General features: G+C 38.0%; 1 protein-coding gene across 1 annotated transcript in view; it reads left to right on the forward strand.

Annotated features, from left to right (window-relative positions):
- The window catches only part of CDH23 (cadherin related 23), a 639,510-nt gene that overhangs the window by 23,691 nt on the left and 596,067 nt on the right, over positions 1-19,752 (forward strand). The window contains exon 2 of the mRNA XM_070946306.1: positions 5,323-5,335. Coding sequence (XP_070802407.1) covers positions 5,323-5,335 — 13 coding nt within the window. The remainder of the gene's footprint in view (positions 1-5,322; positions 5,336-19,752) is intronic.

Consider the following 19,752-nt stretch of genomic DNA (forward strand, 5'->3'; position numbering starts at 1 on the left):
TAGGACATTGAAAAGTATGTTCGCAGAGGTAGAATGAAAATAAAAATAGCATGATGGACTGAAGTCTGCACCACTGTAGCACAGGACTTCTTAGATAAGTAGGTAAATGTTCATAATTAAAGAGGTTGACAACATTTTTAAAAGGAAATTGATGTATGCTCAGTTATCGCGTCCCAGCTGAAATCCTAAAAGTAGTCATAGCCCAGCTGTCATGTACTAGCTTTGCAAGGGCAGCTGAAAAGAAATATCTTATTGTTTGTTCTTTGCCCACGACATTTTATTTTCACTGCTTTATTTTAAATAAACAGCAAATGTCACTTTTCCTATCTGCACAGTAAAGACTTAACATTTTAATCATCATCATCGTTTAACAACCCCATAATCCCTTGCGGGGTAGAATCTGGGCAACTGAATTTGTTCAGCAGATATATTCTCATTGTGCCCAGAGAGAGAAATATCTGCCTCTACCTAGGATTGAACCCACAGCCTCCTGATTGTGAGACGAGAGCTCCATCTCTAGGCCACCGCACCGCTCCCAAAGACTAGCATTTTAATGTGTGTGAATAATCCAGGTAGGCGCTTCCTGTGTCTTCTTTTTGTAAAGATTTGAAGGTCCACAGGCCATTGAAATGTGTTTGTTTTTATTCATTTCGATTTGGAGTGGCTGTCTTCCCTACTGGCAGCTGTTACAGGAATATCAAAGGAACTCACAGAGCAACAAACACAGTTCAAAAGAAGGTGTTCATCCTACTTCTATATAGAATAGTCTTTGGAGTTGATATGACTGAATTATATCTTTCAGTTTATCATCTGAATCACTGGCATGCATTTATCATGTCAAAACTGATCCCGGTACCCTGCGTTGTTGGGGAAGATTTTCCTCAGGTTGAAGGAAGAATTTTAAAATATTTTACAGCACCGAAGCTGCTGTTTTTCCTGAGCTGTATGACCCTGTATGTTCTTGAGCTAAACTACTTAGAAATGTGAAGTTAAGTGTATTTCTGGTGAGTCCATTTTTAAAATCATTTTTCTCCCATCAACAGTGAAAGCATTATCTAACATGGCAATTGGGCATCATCTGGCTTCTGAATTGGTGCCTGGTAGCTTAATTGTGCCCACTCAATTTTCCCATAATGCCTCAGAAGTTGCTTCAATGTTTTCTATTAATGCATCAATGCAGATGGACACATTGAATTACATTTTAAAAGCTCAGCAGCCAGCCTCCACCAAGTTAAGGGAATAAGAAAAAAATACAGTATAAAAATACTGAATATATATGAAAACCTAAGTGTCAGATTTGTGTTTGCACTGATCTGTCCTTTTCTTTCAGGTGGACAATGCTGTAGTAGTCTTGACACTCGTGTTATCGATTGTAATTTCTTTATCTTCTAGCATTTTAAGAAGCACATTCATCATACCATGTTCTGGAATATCGTCAGTATAAAGGCATTTGAGAGAATGCTCTCTGGAGATCTCCATTGCTCTGATATTTCCACTTCATTTGCTGTTAGAAAATGAACCATTAAAGTCATTTTTTCCATTTGGCTTGCGACAGATACATGGTCCTGAATAACAGTGTAATGTCTTGTTGAGTTCAGAAATGCAGCAATCTTCTCTTTGACTTTTGTTGCCAGTAACTGTATGATCTCATTCTGATTTGTTTTCCAAGGTAAATAACTTGGTTGGTGAAATATTCCAGATGCTTCTAGAATACAACACCAAACTCAGACATAAGCTCTGTGATTTTAAGGATATTTTCATCGTTTGGCATATGCAGCTCATCTGAAGTGCTGTGTAAAATTCTAGATTTTGGGTAGAGGCATTTTTACAATGGGAATGAATATTTTGCCAGTAAATAAATTCCTATGAATTGATTGATCCTATGATTATCCATGGTTGTCTTTAACCTAACTTTCAGTTGAAACTCTTTTCATTTATTGAATGCTCCCTGGTTATTTCCTGGACTGCATACCATGCCACATTCTAGTGAGATTTTTTCCCCCAGTTTTTTGTTCTTGTAAAACTCAATGTGGCTGCACTCTTAAGACTGGAAGAATAGAGAAAAAGCACAGTATATAACATTTTGAGATTCTGAATAAATAAGTTATGATCTCTCTGCTTTTTCACCATTCAGATTTTCATTTGGTAGATAGAACCTTATACTTGCAGTGTTTATGGAGAACATGAAATTTTCACTGGCAGTAGATCACACAGTGCAAGGATAATCTTCATGTTGCTTGTAGTAACTGGCAATGTTATTGGAACATGATCTGAAATAGCTACAGTACCTGTCCAGTATAGTACTATAACTTTACTGTCAATTGACAGTATGAAGTATGGTCAGTTTACCATATGAAGAAATAATGGGTGTCGGCCACAATAGAATAGAATAGTTTTGTTGGCTTTTGTGCTGAAGTCAGGATGAGAACTCAAGTTTTGTTGCTCTTAATTCAGCTGGTTCTAAGGAAGCAACATAGGCACAAGTGAAATCACTCTGCAGCCACATTTCATTCTATTCTCCCTTCCCTCCTTCAGTATCTATAAATGTATGCTCAAATAATCCATGTCTGCAATTTTCCTGGAGGCATAGTAAAATGCTTGTGTTGGCTTGCATGTTAATATAGTTCCTAGCATATCACAGCTGTGCTCAGGGTGTAAGAACACGTTAGAATAAAGTATCTTCTACTAGAAATAGTCCACTGGGATTTTTTCCCCTCTTTTTTGGTAGAAGCTCCACTGAAAAGAAAGAATGTTTTCCTTTAGGCAGTTTTAATTCCATTTAAAGTGCTATTGTCCCTTCTTTATTCTTTGACATTCCTGTGATATCTTGAATTTGAAAATCTATGTCTCTTTTATTTAGAATCATAATTCATCCTACCCAGAAATGCAGCCATATATTACTATTCAAGAAACATCTAAAAACAAACTATATAAAAAATGATAACTGAGTTAGCATGATAAAAAAATGTTGATTTGCAAATTAAATCTCTTCAGTACTATGAAAACTCTTCCGTCTTACCTTAAGCTTCTGAGAATCAGTCCACTAAAATAATGCCTGTGGTACTTTCAAAATTTTTGACCTTGAACCTCAGTGAAGAATCCACAGAAATAGTGTTCTATATGCTGAAAATAAGCTTATACATTTTGTTCAAGAACCTCATGGGACAAATGATTATGATGAGGCAGCATCCTTGATTTGCCACAGGGAGCCTGGTACAGCATGGAAGAAGAGGCAAAAACAGGTGTATTAAAAATAAACTGTTTTGTCAGTGATTCACAACTAGAACAATATAGTAGCAAACAAATGCTAAACAATACCGTATTAATTAGACATAACGTCAGTTTTGCTTAAATTGGATGTTCCATTTAGTTTTTAGGGAATGCATTATAGGGAACATTTCAATAATCTAGTTTTAAGGTAACAGAGATAGTAGTGTGTGAACCATAGTTATATTTGATAGAAAAGAGACAATATTACAAACATATGGTGGGGTACTGTGGAAAATAGTTTCTGTTGCTGCATAAACTTGGTCTGCTAAGTGCATCTGTGTCCCTGAGTCATTCAGGATCAGTGACTTGAGGACAGCTGATGATCAGGACAATGATCCTTCCTAAATCATGGAATCAGTCGGACACAAACTTTTGTGAGATGCAACTTACTTCATGAAATGCTTTTGCCGCCATGAACGTGGTTCTCCTCTACAAAAATTAAGTCACCATGGCACTCTGTCCTAATTCTGCTTTGAAAGGTTATATACATTTAGAGCTTGCCAAGCACAAATTTTTGCATGACTGGAGATAGATGAAAAAGTGGCAAACCTGTTTATATTGGAATACTGATTGGATCTAATGAAGCACCTCAGTATAATTTTACTTAGCATCTAGGGCAGAAGAACATGATGTTCTCCTATTTGAGGGGAGATAGCTCTGTCAAAAACAGAACAGATGAGTAAGTCCTTGTTAGGATGCACAGTCAACATAAGCCATATACTCCAGGCCTTGGGCTATCCAGCAAGATTTATATGGTGGAATTTCTGCTACCAATCTTTGATCACTAAGTACATACAAGAAGCACAGCTTCAATGCAGTACCTAGGCTGAAAGGCAGGCTAATCTGATCTGTTCCGCAACTGCAATTTTAATTATAGTATTCATTATTTACAACTGCATTAGTTCAGATATCTTAATATTTGCTGGTGGTGGTGCTCATTCTATGCCTTGCCTGTTTTGTTGCTGTCCGTAACTCATTGTGAAACTCTGGAATTATTATGCTTTTCAACAAACAATTAGTTTATCCTACATTCTACTGGAAACTTGTAACAATGACCTGGTAGGGTTAGGGCCAGTTGGCAGAGCAATGTGGTAAATCACCCAATCAAAACTTGGGTAAAGAATAAGAAAGGGTTGTTTTCTTTAGCAATAGTCCAGTACAGAATGTGGTACAGTGGTGGGTTACTACCAGTCTGCCCCAGATTGGGCGAACAGGTAGCGGTGGTGGCAGGAGGCTCCACCCACCCGCCCGGATGTCTCTGTGCATGCTCAGAAGCTTCTGTGCATGCGCAGAAGTGTTGCGTGCCCACAAGCGAACCGGTAGCGACCAAAGTTGAAGCCTCCTACTGATGTGGTATGGGTGTGTAAGTCACAACTAGGGGAGAGGGAAGAGTAATACATGCTATGTGTCTGGTGTGCAACAAGAGGCAAATAAGCCAACAATATTACCCTGTTTCTCTGAAAATAAGACCCAACCGGAAAATAAGCCCTAGTGTGATTGTTCAGGATGCTTGTAATATAAGCCCTACCCCAAAAATATGCCCCAGTTAAGATGGTCAGCAGACGGAGGCGTTTAGTACTGTATTTCCCCCAAAATAAGACCTAACTGGAAAATAAGCCATGATGCATCTTTTGGAACAAAAATTAATATAAGACCCTGTCTTATTTTGTGGGAAACATGGTATATATCAGAAAAAAACCCCAATAATCTACTATTGCAAAATTGAGCTCATGGACATACACTTATTATTCTATAAGTCAGGTAATAGGGAAAACAGAATATTTTTTCTTCTACTTATGTGGTTTCTTATCTTTTAAGAAAGAACTATGCACTGTTTTCTTCAATTCAAGGCTTTGTTTTATTTTTGCACTTAGATATGTTTTGGGGACACTTTTTGGCCATTTTATATTTGGGGATGTGATCTTATTTCATTTAATGGCATGAGTATCCCTACAGTAGGGCTGAAATGATAAAGATTTCTGTTCTCTTTCAGGAAACATGAAGTCTCCTTGTTCAACCAAGAGTATTTTCCTTGCTCTTTTGTTCTTGCAGTCCGTGTGTTTGGGTAAGTAGAAATCATTTGGGGTTCAAAGCTAAAATATTATTCCATCTTTCCTCTCTTCTTAACTGAGTGCTGATGGGGCCCTAGAGAAAAGAATGATCTCTAGCTAACTCTGCCTTTTGCCCAAATAATTTGTACTGTGTCAGCTCTTTTTCTTATACTCCAACCTTTTCCTTACAAGAGGTGAATTCACACAATCCACTTAAGGAACAAAAAATGTGATGCGATTGTGTAAGAGAGAATGGCAAAGCAGCTGTTAGAGTAAGTAATTTGCCAAGTGCAGGAAGCTCTGTAATTATTACAGATGATATGTGAGAAAAACACTGTATGAATTTGCCCCAAATCAACTAATTCACAAAGGATTTGTGAATTAAAAAAAAAATCAAACCCAAAGCTTCTCTGTACCCATCAGAAACTTTATAGATCCTTTTTTGAATTAATGATGGGCTATAGCTTATATCAGGAGGTTGATAGTGCTATGTTGTTGCATCCGTTTTACTGCTCAAGTAATTCTCACTTTAGCACCAATATTTTATTTTAATTTTAAATATGTTTTTAAAGCAAAGCCTTACAAGTGGTCAGAAACCTGAGTAATCTGTGTTCTTGCATAAAAGTTCATTCAATTTTGACCAATTTATATTCTTTGTTTCTTTTTAACTTTTTTTCTTTTTTGTGCTGCCCAATGTTTGATGGACTTAGGTCATTAATACATCTTCAGAGGTAACCATATTAATCTTTAAGGGAACTTGAAAACCAAGAAATTATTAACTCATAGATTTTAGTAAACTTTAGTACACTTCTACAGATAATAGCAATATAATAATGTGGGCTGTAATCAAAGTAAGCTCATTTCTTTTACTCCAACTTTGTGAAAGGCATTCTGGAAGTTTAAGTTTAAGGGGACAGGAGGGCATTGAATTGGAAAGGATCTGATGCCATAATTTTTAAAACTTTCATGATTCTTTTTCACTAAAATCAATTGTTAATTAAAGGAAGAAGGGATGTTTAGATGTAGGATTTTTTTGTGATGACAAAGACGATTATCATATATTGCAGCTTCGTACATTGTCATCAAAAGTGGTTAATAATAATAATTTAAAAATATATAACAAGTTACAATTGAACATAAAGAGATGACTAAAATATATGTAAATCTAAAGTGCATGCAATTAAATCTGATTTAAAAACATGAAACCTTTGGCAGAAAATTGTAAAGATTTAGTGAAGCCACAGAAAAGAAAACCTCTTACACCACCTGGTTGTATCTAAGATGTATTTCACCACAACTAGGTGCAGCATTTCTATGAGTATCTTAAAGCTGCTGATATGGTCATAAGATTACAGAGTGGAGATCACATACTACACTTACTCTAAACAGTAGAAATATGTGTAGAAGCATTGAGTTGAAGAATAGGCAAAAGGTATAATTATCTTCTTCATAAGGCTAATTTAGAAAAATTGGAAAAAAATATTTTGATAAAGAATGCAGTGGTTCAGTTTGGAAATGTAACTAAATTTTGAGTGCCTTTGTTTACACTATCAATATACTCTAGCAGTGATTAACATTGAAGCCTGGTGTCTTTTCACATAATTGTCATCGATGGAAAGTATTTGTCATTTTTCTTGGTATAATTGTCCACATATGGAAAGATTAATGACTACTATATCTTAGAAAATGTCTCTTTTTTCATTACACAGTAAAAAGTTTTATGATAGGATCTGTTTTGCAAGATTTATTTTAAAAATGCAAGGGTCATGCTTTATCCCCTTTAAAAATGGCTCCAAAATGCCACTGGTGTTTCTCACTTTGCCCATTATAATTCTGTTCTGCAAGCTGCCATTAGCTAGCAATGGTCCCTGCGTGTAATTGAAGGTGTGACTTGTCATCTCTTGTGAAAAAATGCGGACTTGGTCTTGGGAATGGGGAAGGAATGTGTGAATCTTTAAGATGAGGCAGAGAGAAACTTCCAAGATTCTGTTTTAATAAGAATAAAGAACATTCCCAGAATCCCTACCAGGTCTGTTTGTTGAACTGGCCTACCTCAAAAGGGCTGGCAGTTATGTCTATTGTGTAAGCTGCCTAGAGTCACTCTGTAATTGAGATGGCATGCAGATCAGCCCATAAAGTAAAAAAAAAGGAAAGAAAAATGAATAATACTCCTTGCGAATCAGTGATGGTCTTGCTTTTTCCATATTATTTCCTGTGTAAGATAGATAGACTGTGAAGAGCACCAGACAACACCCAGTTTCCAATTATACAAGGAAAATGCTGAAAGCATCAGAGTGTGGATGGGTATTAAAGGAAGAATTGTATGGTGTAGGAGAGGAAGAATTTGCAATTGGGGGATCGGAGTAGCCAGAAGCAGAGTTTAGCAGACCTACCACCCCATAGAGATGCTGACAGTGCAGATAGCTAGCCAGCCAACAACTGGCAGACACTTTCATTTTTTTACCCCAACCCTGGCTGAGAAATTACAAAGCCAATGCTTAGGTAATAATTCAGAAGAGCAGCAGATAGCAACAAAATCCAACTAAGTGGAAGGTGAATAAATAGGGGCTGATGGCTTTGTTATATGGCAGTAAAGAGCAGAACTATACATAAAAAATTTAGGAATTAGATACATCCATAGCAGGGGTGGGTTCTACTTACCTTTACCACCGGTTCGCAACGGGATCACACTCGCGTGCTCACTTCCCTTGCGCACGTGTCTTGCTTCTGCTCATGCACCTTGCTTCTGCGCATGCTGATGATGACATCCGGGGTAATGGGTGGGGCCTCCCACTGATTTTACTACTGGTTCTTGCGAACCGGTCTGAACCAGAGGCAACCCACCACTGATCCATAGGCCTAGATATTAATAGTGTAGTATATAATACAGCATAGTTTAAGTGATTCAATGTTAAGAATAGAAATATTTGAATCTGCATATTGATATAACATGTTTAATTCCGAGCTTTCAATCACATAGCTGTCCCCAATAGAGTTCTGCAGCTCTTTATCACTGAGTCAATCCTTGCTACTGGTCAACCTGTTTCTCTTTCTTTCCATCTTTCCTACCATTATAGGCTTCTCAAGGCAGCTTAGATCTTTGCATAATGTGTCCAAAATATAATTTGAGTCTGGTCATTTGTACCTTGATCAAGAACTCGGTTCAAGAACTCCGATATGATCCAGTTCTTCATTTTCTTGGGTGTTTTTCAACATCAAAATTCAAAACCATTAGTATTTTTTCAGTCCTGATTCCTCCGCCCCCAAAAACCTGGCTTTCATTTCCATAGAGTATCTCAAGAAAATCCACTATCTGCATGATTTTGATCTTTGTAGTTATAGAGATAATCTCAGCTTCCAAATCATTTGTGTTTTTGGAGAAATGCCATTAGCATGCTTCAGATTATTGGTGTTTCTTCCTCCAGTGTTAAAACCATGCCTTATTTTTATTTATTTATTTGTCAACGTATTAGGTAATTTATATAATTATAAGCATGAATTGAATACATAAAATAGATACAAATAGAGGAAACATTAGGACAGGGACAGTAGGCACACTGGTGCTCTTATGCACATCCCTTACAGACCTCTTAGGAATGGGGTGAGGTCAACAGTAGACAGTCTTAGGTTAAAATTTTGGGGGTTTTGGGATGAAACCACAGAGTCAGGTACTGCATTCCAGGCATTGACCATTCTGTTGCTGAAGTTGTATTTTCTGCAATTGAGTTTGGAGCGGTTCACTTTAAGTTTGTATCTATTGTTTGCTCATGTATTGTTGTGGTTAAAGCTGAAGTAGTCATTGACAGGTAGGACATTGTAGCAGATAATACCAAAGGCAGTGTAGTTCTATGTTTTCTAGGCCCAGAATGCGGCAGCGCGAATGGTTATGGGAGCAACTCGTCGCTCCCGGGTAACACCTCTCTTGTGCGAGCTGCACTGGCTCCCAGTGGTCTTCTGGGTGCGTTTCAAGGTGCTTGTCACAATCTTCAAAGCGCTCCATGGCTTAGGTCCGGGATACCTACAGGACCGCCTTTTACCACCGAATGCCTCCCACTGTCCGATATACTGTCACAGAGAGGGCCTCCTCAGGGTGTCGTTGGCCAAGCAATGTCAGCTGGCAACCCCCAGGGGGAGAGCCTTCTCTGTGGGGGCTCCTGCCCTATGGAATGAGCTGCCCCCGGATATAAGAAGGATCCCCAACCTCCGCGCCTTCCTTCGTGCGCTGAAGACTCTATTGTTCAATCAAGCCTGGCCTGACCGAATAAATTAATGGGTTTTAATTGGTTTTAAAGGAGTTTTAGCTAAGGGTTTTAATAACGGCCAAATTGCTTTAATTTATTTTAACGGTTTTTAATTTTTGTGATGGGTTTGTTTTAATATGGCTGTACACCGCCCTGAATCCTTCGGGAGAAGGGCGGTATAGAAATGTAATAAAATCAAAATCAAATCAAATCAATTAGATTTCAAGTCTGGTGGCATAAGGTATTTTGTTGCAAGCAGAGGAGTGGAGGACTCTTCTTGTGAAATATTTCTGGACACGTTCAATTGTATTAATGTATGATATGCAGTGCGGGTTCCAGACAGATGAGCTGTATTCTTCTAATTCAGTACCCCTCGATATATGTTTGGTTTAAAAATATGGGCCCAACACGTCCCAAATATAATTATATTGTTTTAACTTATACTTGGAATTTGAACCTGGTTGGATTCTCTATTCGATGAAAATACAATATTATCAATATAATTGATAATAAGGAGAACAGTGGCCCAGTAGAACAGTGGTACGATAGCAGCTATTATTTCTGTTTATGCCATGACTCTCAAGTCTCTCAGCTTTGGAAGTGACAGCACTGGCCAACCTGAGGTGATCTTGAAAAGGTGGACTAGGCTAGCCTCTCTCAGGACTGAAAGCAACAAACATCCTTCTGAATTGTTGACAATAATGATAAACACGGAAGTAAGTGTCTATGCAGTCAGTAGGAAGAAAACACGAATTGAAAAATGTAAACTCTTATCCATTTTTTTGTTTGTTTTAATGCCTCATATAAGCTAAACATAAGTAAGATGTTCAGTTTTTTATCATGTGCTTTAAACATATTTCACGTTACCAGCCCAGTAGGTTTTAATATATGCCCTGTAATATATAGCACCCCTATCTCAGCTATAAAGTGTCTTTCTTTAACTGGGATGCTTAAAAAATTCATGCCATTCTGGCAGCCAGAAAAAAAGGACTTTTTCCCCTCTGATTCTTGTGTTGATGATCCCTCTGATATACTCATTTGCTGAGCAGGGAGAGAAAACAATTAATTAAAGTTAGTAACAATGTGTTGAAAAGATCAGCAGCAGCTGCCTAGAAGCAACCTGGCAAGACTTTCACATGGTGGTGTTAACATTTACTACTAGTCAACTCCCAGGTGTCTGTAAGAACCCTCTTCCAAGCCTTAACACCTCAGTTGGGTAGTTTTTAAAAAGATATTCCGAACTTCTTTCAAAGGTGTTCAAACTTTTAATTCAAGGTGCTGCTTGCTAGCTGAAGAGGGTAAAGAACGAAACATGGCTTAGATAGGAAAGTAGCTGAATTTGATTGGGCCGTGGAGTTCCACATTGCTTTTATTACTTTCAGCAGCTTTCCAAGATTTCACATAGCGAATTCTGTGGATTCACATTTTGGTGGCAGGACATCTGCTGTGAAAGTCAGCTACAGCTTCCTTATCCTTTTCACACGTTTTTGTGCCTGAGAGTATTGGAGATCAGTGACCTCTAAGCCCAGCCACTTTGCCTTGGCTGACACATGTCATGTTTTTTGCAATTTATGCAGATTATTACTATTTGAATGCAGATATTATATTTATTCACCAGCTTTCTTGTACGGAATCAGGATTTCACTTAAAACTGGCTGCCCACCACATCCTTGTTATTCAAAGTAAAAATTCTTGTTATTCAAAGGTCTGGTTTTTGAGGGTTGAGGGAGTACAGAAATCCAGTGCCCAGCAGGCAGCTAAGATGTCCAGGCAACCGGTAATTATAATTGGCAGATGCTTTAAGCTAAGATTTTAAAACTGAACATGTCACAGAAATGTTCTGTACTTTAGCTTATAAATAATCCCCCATAGTGTAAGAACTTTCCCTGACTTTAATCTGCATTTTAATATTTGTTTAATATTGTTTTTGAACTTGGGGGGGGGGAGGAAAACCAAGTTTGTGTGATAAATTTCAACTTCTGTAAAAATAACTGGTATGACTCAAAGCAACCATGGGAAGTTGCTTGGAATGTTTTGTTACTTTTTCTTCAGGGGTTTCAATATAGCTTGATCAAATATTTTGAGTAGAGAGATATTTACGGTGATCATCTTCATTGCCAGCTTTCCAATTAATCAATCACTCAGCTTTAATATTCTTGAAGCATTTGACCATTTATCTAGAAGAGGTTCAGGTCAAGCGTTCTTTTCCTGTAACACATGCTAGAAAACATTCCCACTTCAGGCAAAAAATACCCAAAGTTCTGTATTCATATAGCTTGGAAAATTGGCTCAAAATAGACATTATTCCACATGGAGTTAGGTTTATTTGAGTCAAACAAACATTATTATTTTATTTATTTATTTTATTTTATTAAATTTCTATACCGCCCTTCTCCCGAAAGACTCAGGGCGGTGAACAGCCAGAAGATAAAACACAGAGATACAAAATTTAAAATAGATTAAAACGGATTAAATAATTTGGCTGAATTTTAAAATACCCCATAATTAAACAGATTAAAATTTGTGTTTAAAATTTAAATTTAAAAAAGGAGAAGATTTAGGCCAGGCCAACTTGATGAAATAAAAATGTTTTAAGCGCGCGACGGAAGGTGCGCAGATCCGGGATCCTCCGTATCTCCGGGGGGATCTCGTTCCAGATCGTAGGTGCCCCCACAGAGAAGGCTCTCCCCCTAGGGGCCGCCAGTCGACATTGTTTGGCCGACGGCACCCGGAGGAGCCCCTCTCTATGGGAGCGTACTGGCCGGTGGGAAGCTATTGGTGGTAGCAGGCGGTCCCGTAGATAACCAGGTCCTAAGCCGTGGAGCGCTTTAAAGGTGGTAACCAGAACGTTCCATAATTCCATATGGAATTAGGTTTACTTGAGTCTCAGGTATCTTTACTGTAAAGAACTCATGAAAATGGCATGCAGAATGAAAACGGTAGACACTGGCTGAATCTCAGAATAAGCATTTTTATATCAATGAGTTGAACCACAAGTTCATATGGATATAATCAGCTGCCATGTTTATTGGGAAAAATAAAGTAAGTCATATAAATATCATTGGCCTTAAATGCCAACATAATGTAATAAGCTGAGGCACCTTGGCTTCTAGCAAATTAATTCCCGATTCCTCATCCTTAATTGATCCACCTGTTACAAAATGAAAATTAACTGATTTTTCAGTGATAAGGTGAAGAAATATTTTTTCCACTTAAGAAAAGTATAATTTCCTGTGTATGAGGAAGGAGAGAGACAGAGATGGAGAGAGAGAAACTAAAAGAATTTGGACAAGACTAGCTTATTTCTTACTTTTCTAATTCTAAACACAATTTTAATAATGCATTTGGTGTCTTATCTTGTTTTAATGCAGCTTTGATAATTGGTATCATAATTTGGCAATCATGAGAAATATCTTAACAGTACTGGTTTTTTTTAAAAAATGCCTTATTTGGATAGTTACCAATGCTGCATTAATTGTGCAAGTCACTTGAGTGAATCAAGATCACAACTAAATCCAAAAATTATACAATTACACCATTAGTGGTGCCATATTTGAACCTTTGTGACAATTTTCGTAGGTATGTTTGGAACTCCAGTTGTGAGATTTTCTGGAAAGTGTTGAACAAAACACAGATGAGGTGATGAGACTACAAGTAGGAAGTGAAACTCAACTGCAAGTCTTCCTAAATAAGTGCTCTTCTAAAATTACCTGGAGCTCTGAGGTTCCACTGAATAATATTGTATTGTTTCCCTCTAGTGTCTTATTCAAGCAACTGCATAATTCAGTTCAAATTTAGGTCACTTAGCTACTCAGTATTTCAGATAAAAATGGAAGCAATTGTGATTTTATTAGAAGTAGAAACTCATATTTCCAAACTGAAGAATTCACAGATATACCCTGAAACTTTTACTCTTACTTTTACTCCCAATTGTCATATCTAATCACATGCCATGTAATGGTATATCTTACACATATAAAAGTCTTAAATCCGTCACTTGTATTTTTCCTGCTCATCCCTTGGTTTCACCTATTATTATTTAACAATATCTTGAAACAATTTTGTATAGCTCCAGTTAACTTAAGGTATTTAGATTGTTTTTTTCTCTGACTAAAAATGGTACAAGTGTTTCTAAATAAAAATAAAAAAGGATATACATTGGTGACTGGAACACTTCATCCAGGATAAGTTGTGTTGATTGTAATTCTTAGGAATAGTAATAGCAATAGCACTATAGTTCCCTCCTCCTCCTTTGAATTATATCTGCTATGTTCCAATTTTTACTTGGAAGATAAATTCTACTGTTTTTGCTGTGCCTTGTCAACAAGCAAACATTGAAGGTTGCCATCTTTTATTTTTATTTTTTATTTCAAATTTATATACCGCACCTTCTCCCAAGGGACTCAGGGCGGTGTACAGCCAGATAAAACATACAATACAAACATTAAGAACAATTAAAAGAATATATATTAATTTGGCCCCAGTTTAAAATGACAAACCAATTAAAAATTAAAAATTTAAAAATATGTTAAACCAGCCCAGCTTGATGAAAAAAGGAAGTTTTAAGGGCACGGCGGAAGGCACCGAGGTCTTGGATTCTCCTTATCTCAGGGGGCAGCTGGTTCCATAGGATAGGTGCCCCCACAGAGAAGGCCCTCCCCCTGGGGGTCACCAGCCTACATTGTTTGGCTGATGGCACCCCGAGGAGGCCCTCTCTGTGGGAGTGCACAGGTCGATGGGAGGTTATCGGTAGTAGCAGGCGGTCTTGAAGATAACTAGGTAACTAGCCATCTTAAAGGCTAAAGACCCTTATAGTTCTATTTGATGAATACCACACTACAGTAAAGCTATAATGATGTTTGGACACACTTTCTTAGGGTTACAGGCACATCAATAATTGATGTCTCAGCTATTGGTAACCAATACTAGAATAGATCAATTTGTCACGAGCGGCCAAGCGCTTTCTAGGAAATGGAGCCACTTTAGAAATCTGAGTACTGAGAACTGGATGCTGGAATGAAAATAATTTGTTCTTGAAAGTGCATATTTACCTTGCATTCAAAGATTAAATGTGCAGTTTTATTCTCAAAATACCACTATTTAAAAAATCTGAAAGGATCTTTTGTCACAAACTCCCTTCTCCTAAACATATATACCATGAGGGTTCTTTGGAGTTTCTGTGACATTTCATGAGCTAGGATCTTTCCTTCCTTCTTTCTTTCTTTCTTTCTTTCTTTCTTTCTTTCTTTCTTTCTTTCTTTCTTTCTTTCTTTCTTTCTGCCTGCCTGCCTGCCTGCCTGCCTGCCATAAAAATTTTTCAGAAACGACTGTGAACATTTAAAAACTGGTAGCCAATTGCAAGACACCACAAATAAACGACAGTTTCTACATTTTTTTGGTGCCAGAGCCTACTCTGTTGCATCACTGTTTATATACAATTTTTAAAGGAATTTTCTATAGTTATTCTACAACCAGGAATAATGGGAAAAGAGGTATTTAAAAGATCGTGTTGAATATTCAGTGGAACTTCAGGGATTTAAGTTTAAAAGAAGATATTTTTTGTGACCAAGAAAATGGAACTTCCATGCAGAAAGAGTTATATTCTATTTTCCATTCCTTCTAATTCCCAAGGCATGTCCAACTATTAATGTGCTTTCATATCAAATAATGTCTGTGGGTGGTTGGCTGTTGGTTAGTAAACCGTTTTGTTTCAACTTCTGTATATTTCAATAAAATCTGGGAGAAATATTTCCTCTATATCTGTGGAACTCTTGATAATATTTCTAGTGGTATAAACATTAGAAAAATTTATTCAGGGCTACAAAGCCTTCACTCAGTGGATATTTCTGCTACATCAGAAGGCAGTTAAACATAAATATTGCTTCAGTGCATGGTTACAAGATCATGAAGAAAAGAAGAAGAAGGAAGAAACAGCTGCATAGAGGAAGCATCAGACGCTGAACATACTGCCAAGAAGGTTACACGGAACAACAATTTCTGACTCAAAGCTCTTGGCTCTTAGATTTAAATAATCGTAATCCTTTTTTTGGAATTTCCAGCACTTCTGAAAAATGCATTAAAACCTAATTGTGCTTTTGAATGATAATAAATATGGTTTTAAATCTTAAAACATTTTAACTTATGAGAAACAAAGGAACACACATATTGTGGAAAGAACCCAGTGCTGCTAAATCTATACTACCCTCGAGAGAAGCTTCCATCTGTTTTCCTTCCTCTGTTGTACACTGGCATAACTTTTTACACAACATGTGCATTTCAAAAACACCGTCTTTCAATGAGCTTTGTTTATTGAGTGACATGTCAATGTTTTCTTTTTTAAGTTTGCCACTTTTTTTCTTTTCTAAAGGCAAGATAGAACAGGGAAGATATTTACATATTAGTAATATATCTTCTGTTGGGAGGAATAATATATTTAATTCTTAATTATTCAGGCTTAAAATCATCCTTTTGACAATCCTTTATTTATATAAAATGTTATGCCTTTCGGAAGAGAACACAACTTTTAAAATTTTTAGAGGTTATAAAGTAGAGTAGACGCTATAGAGACGAATAGAAGAGGAAGTATTTTCATATTCTGTATTTGCTGTTTGGTACATAATTAGAAAGAACTATTACAGTAGTTGCTTCCTATGGCATCTGTACCAGGCACTGATATACGAGTTATAGAACATTTAGTAGAATTGGAATTAAATGTGATTTGAACACTCTTTCCATCCCTTATCTTGCTTTTAAAGGCAAAATATGGTCTTCAATATGGTAAATTGTGGATGGCAACTGTCTCAAAATCAGTCCAATAATTTTCCTGGCAGATGGGGACAATTAAACCTGGATAACTTTGTTCCTGAATAACAATATAAAGAGTTGGAAGGGACCATGGACGTCTTGTAGTCCAACCCCCTGCTCAAGCAGGAGACCCTTAGACCACTTCAGACAAATGACTGTCTAGTCCAGTGATGGCGAACCTTTTCGGCACCGAGCGCCGAAAAGGTCACATGGAAATGTCGTGCACGCGCTCGTTGGGGCCACACTCTGGAAAAACTGAACTTCCGGGTTCTAGTGCGCATGCGCGCCTGATAATCAGCTGGCCGGCGGCGTGCACAGGCCGGTTTTTGGCATTGCCGCGTGTGCGAAGGGATCGTGCTCTGGAAAAGCCGAACTTCCGGGTTCTGGCGCGCATGCACACCCAACAATCAGCTGGCTGGTGTGCATGCGCACAGCAGTTTTCAACACTGCCGCGCGGGTGAAGAACAGCTGATCGTCATGCATGCATGCGTGCCAGAAACCCAGAAGACAAACAGGCAAGGCCGCACATGCCGGGCGACATGGCTTCACATGCCACTTTGGGCATGCATGCCATTGGGTTTGCCATCACAGGTCTAGTCTCTTCTTGAAAACCTCGAGTGATGAAGCAACCACAACTTCTGGAGGCAAGCTGTTCCACTGGTTAATTGTTCTAACTGTCAGGAAATTTCTCCTTAGTTCTAGGTTGCTTCTCTCCTGGATTAGTTATAATTGGAATTATCCTATTCCAATACTTTATGTAGTATAGGTAGTCCTTGCTTAATGATGGTAATTGGGACTGGGATTTCTGTTACTAAATGAGGTCATAAGGTGGACATCATGTGACCATGAAACTTGGCAATGGCAATTCTGCCAGTCCCTAGTTACCATTGTTAAGTGAATCACTATTGGTCATTAAATGAGGACCTTAAATGACTGTGATTTCTGACTTCCCCATAAATTTTTCTTATGGAATGTTGACAGGAACAATTCACAAATTATGATCGCATAACTGCAGGATACTGCAATGATCTGATCAGGCTGCCAAGTACCCAGTTTGTGATCATGTAACTGCAAAGGTGATGTGATGGCAGAGACTGTGATAGCTGGAACCAGAGCCACTATTGATAGCAAGATGGGCAGCATATAAATTTAATAAAGTACCACCCTTTCAGCACCATAAGTTCCAACAGTCACTGAATGGTGGTTGCCCCTTGTATATAACAATGTCTTCTTGTACCATATCCATCATTGGATGTTGGTAATCATGTTGGCGATCCTATTTTTATCAACAGCCACACTAAAAAGTGCTGTTGATTTTTGTCCAAATTAATCCCTTAGATTTTGAAACCATGATGTTGTTTTTCTGCCTGGACCTCGTTTGCTTTCAATCTTTCCTTGTCTATGGACCTTCAATGTGTTTGCACTCATAACTCATTTATTTGTGTTCCTGATTCAGTGGAATATTTATTCAGAATTCCAGTTGTTCAAGGGAGCTTGCTTCAAAAATAGATATTGATAGGAATAACCTCCTTTACCTTTAAATAGAAAGGCTAAAGATCTCATGAGTAGCGAAGGGTGCTATTCCAAGCACTTCAGGTATGACAGATTCATTCATGGAGTGGCACTAATGGATTGCCAAGAAAACCACTCCAACATTGCCTGGAATATTTTTCTGAACTGCTAGTTGATTGTAGAGGTTTATAATATATATATATATATTTCACAATACCCTGTCAAAAACCCATTTTGTTATGCTGGTGGCCAGTAATCCTTCAGTTATTCTATTGGTAGTTTGCGTTAAGAACGGGCATCTGCTTTATGGGTAAGCAAGTGGCTGAATTCTGTAGAATTAAGATGCAAAATATTTCTGACAGGCCAATTAAATACCCTATTTTTCTCATTCAATAAAGTCTGGCAGCTAAAGTGGATCTCTTAATAAGACACAGTGCTGGCTTCTGTAACACTGGCTGGAAACCAAAGTAAACCCATCTGTCATATGTACATTCAAACCTGTACAGGAAATTACTTTAGCTACCACCACTATTATAATCAACTTTTTTTTTTTTAAGTTCGTATCTTAAGGGCCATTCATTCTTTATACTTTGGTATGCCTTGGCTTTGACTTTTTCCTTCTGATCAACCATATATTGATTTGTGTGGCTTCTTGAAAAAGATCACAGTTTCTTATGTTTAAAACAGTAATAAAGGATAAGTGCTTTCTACGATTGTAATATTGTGTAAAGAAACTGACAGTGGAGGTGGTATGGTAATATATATAATATTAGAGAATCAAGACTGTATTTCTCTTAACTTCTTGCTGTAAACCCTTTCTGAATAAATAAGCTGTAAGGCAAGGGTTTTTTTTTCAAGAACCAATCATACATGTTTATTTACTCATATTAGCGAAGTAATGAAATTTGTTACTAAAACTTCTGGATCGGGACTCCTTGCGCACGGTCACTCATGCCCTTGTCACTTCCCACCCGGACTACTGTAATGCTCTCTACATGGGGGTCCCCTTGAAAAGTACCCGGAGGCTCCAACTGGTCCAGAATGCGGCTGCGCGGGTGATTGTGGGAGCGACGTGGCGCTCCCATGTAACACCTCTCCTGCGCGAGCTGCACTGGCTCCCGGTGGTGTTCCGGGTGCGCTTCAAGGTGTTGGTTACCATCTTTAGAGCGCTCCATGGCTTAGGACCTGAGTATCTACGAGACCGCCTTCTGCCACTGGTAGCCTCCCACCGGCCAGTACGCTCCCACAGAGATGGACTCCTCAGGGTGCTGTCGGTCAAACAATGTTGACTGGCGGCCCCCAGGGGGAGAGCCTTCTCTGTGGGGGCACCTGCCCTTTGGAACGAACTGCCCCCGAAGATACGAATGATCCTGGATCTCCTTCCGCCATGCCCTCAAAACTTTTCTATTCCAGCAAGCCAGGCTGGCGTAGCTCTTTAATTGTTTCTAATTTGTTTTTAAAAAGGGTTTTTTTTAATCAATATGGGCCAAATTTGTTTAATATACTTTTACATTGTTTTAAATTTTATATTTCTATGTTTTTATTTTTGGCTGTACACTGCCCTGAGTCCTTCGGGAGAAGGGCGGTATATAAATTTAAATTAAATAAATAAATAAATAAATAAATGAATGAATGAATGAATGAATGAAAGAGGAAAAGGGACTGAGACTCTAGGCAAAAGGCTCACAGGCAACTTTTAAGTTTTATCATGAGCTAAGGAAGAATGACACATTTTCTATTCCCCCTCCCCCCATTCAACAAGAGGAAAAGTTTTTTTAAAAAAAAAATGCTTCAGGGAAAGATCTGTATATAGACTTATATACCTCTGTATACAGACTTATATACCTCTTCACACTGCTTTACCGCCCTCTCTA

The sequence above is a fragment of the Pituophis catenifer genome, unplaced genomic scaffold (assembly GCF_029215685.1).
Source record: "Pituophis catenifer annectens isolate HBS135680 unplaced genomic scaffold, rPitCat1.0.hap2 SCAF_6, whole genome shotgun sequence".
Lineage (NCBI taxonomy): Eukaryota > Metazoa > Chordata > Lepidosauria > Squamata > Colubridae > Pituophis > Pituophis catenifer.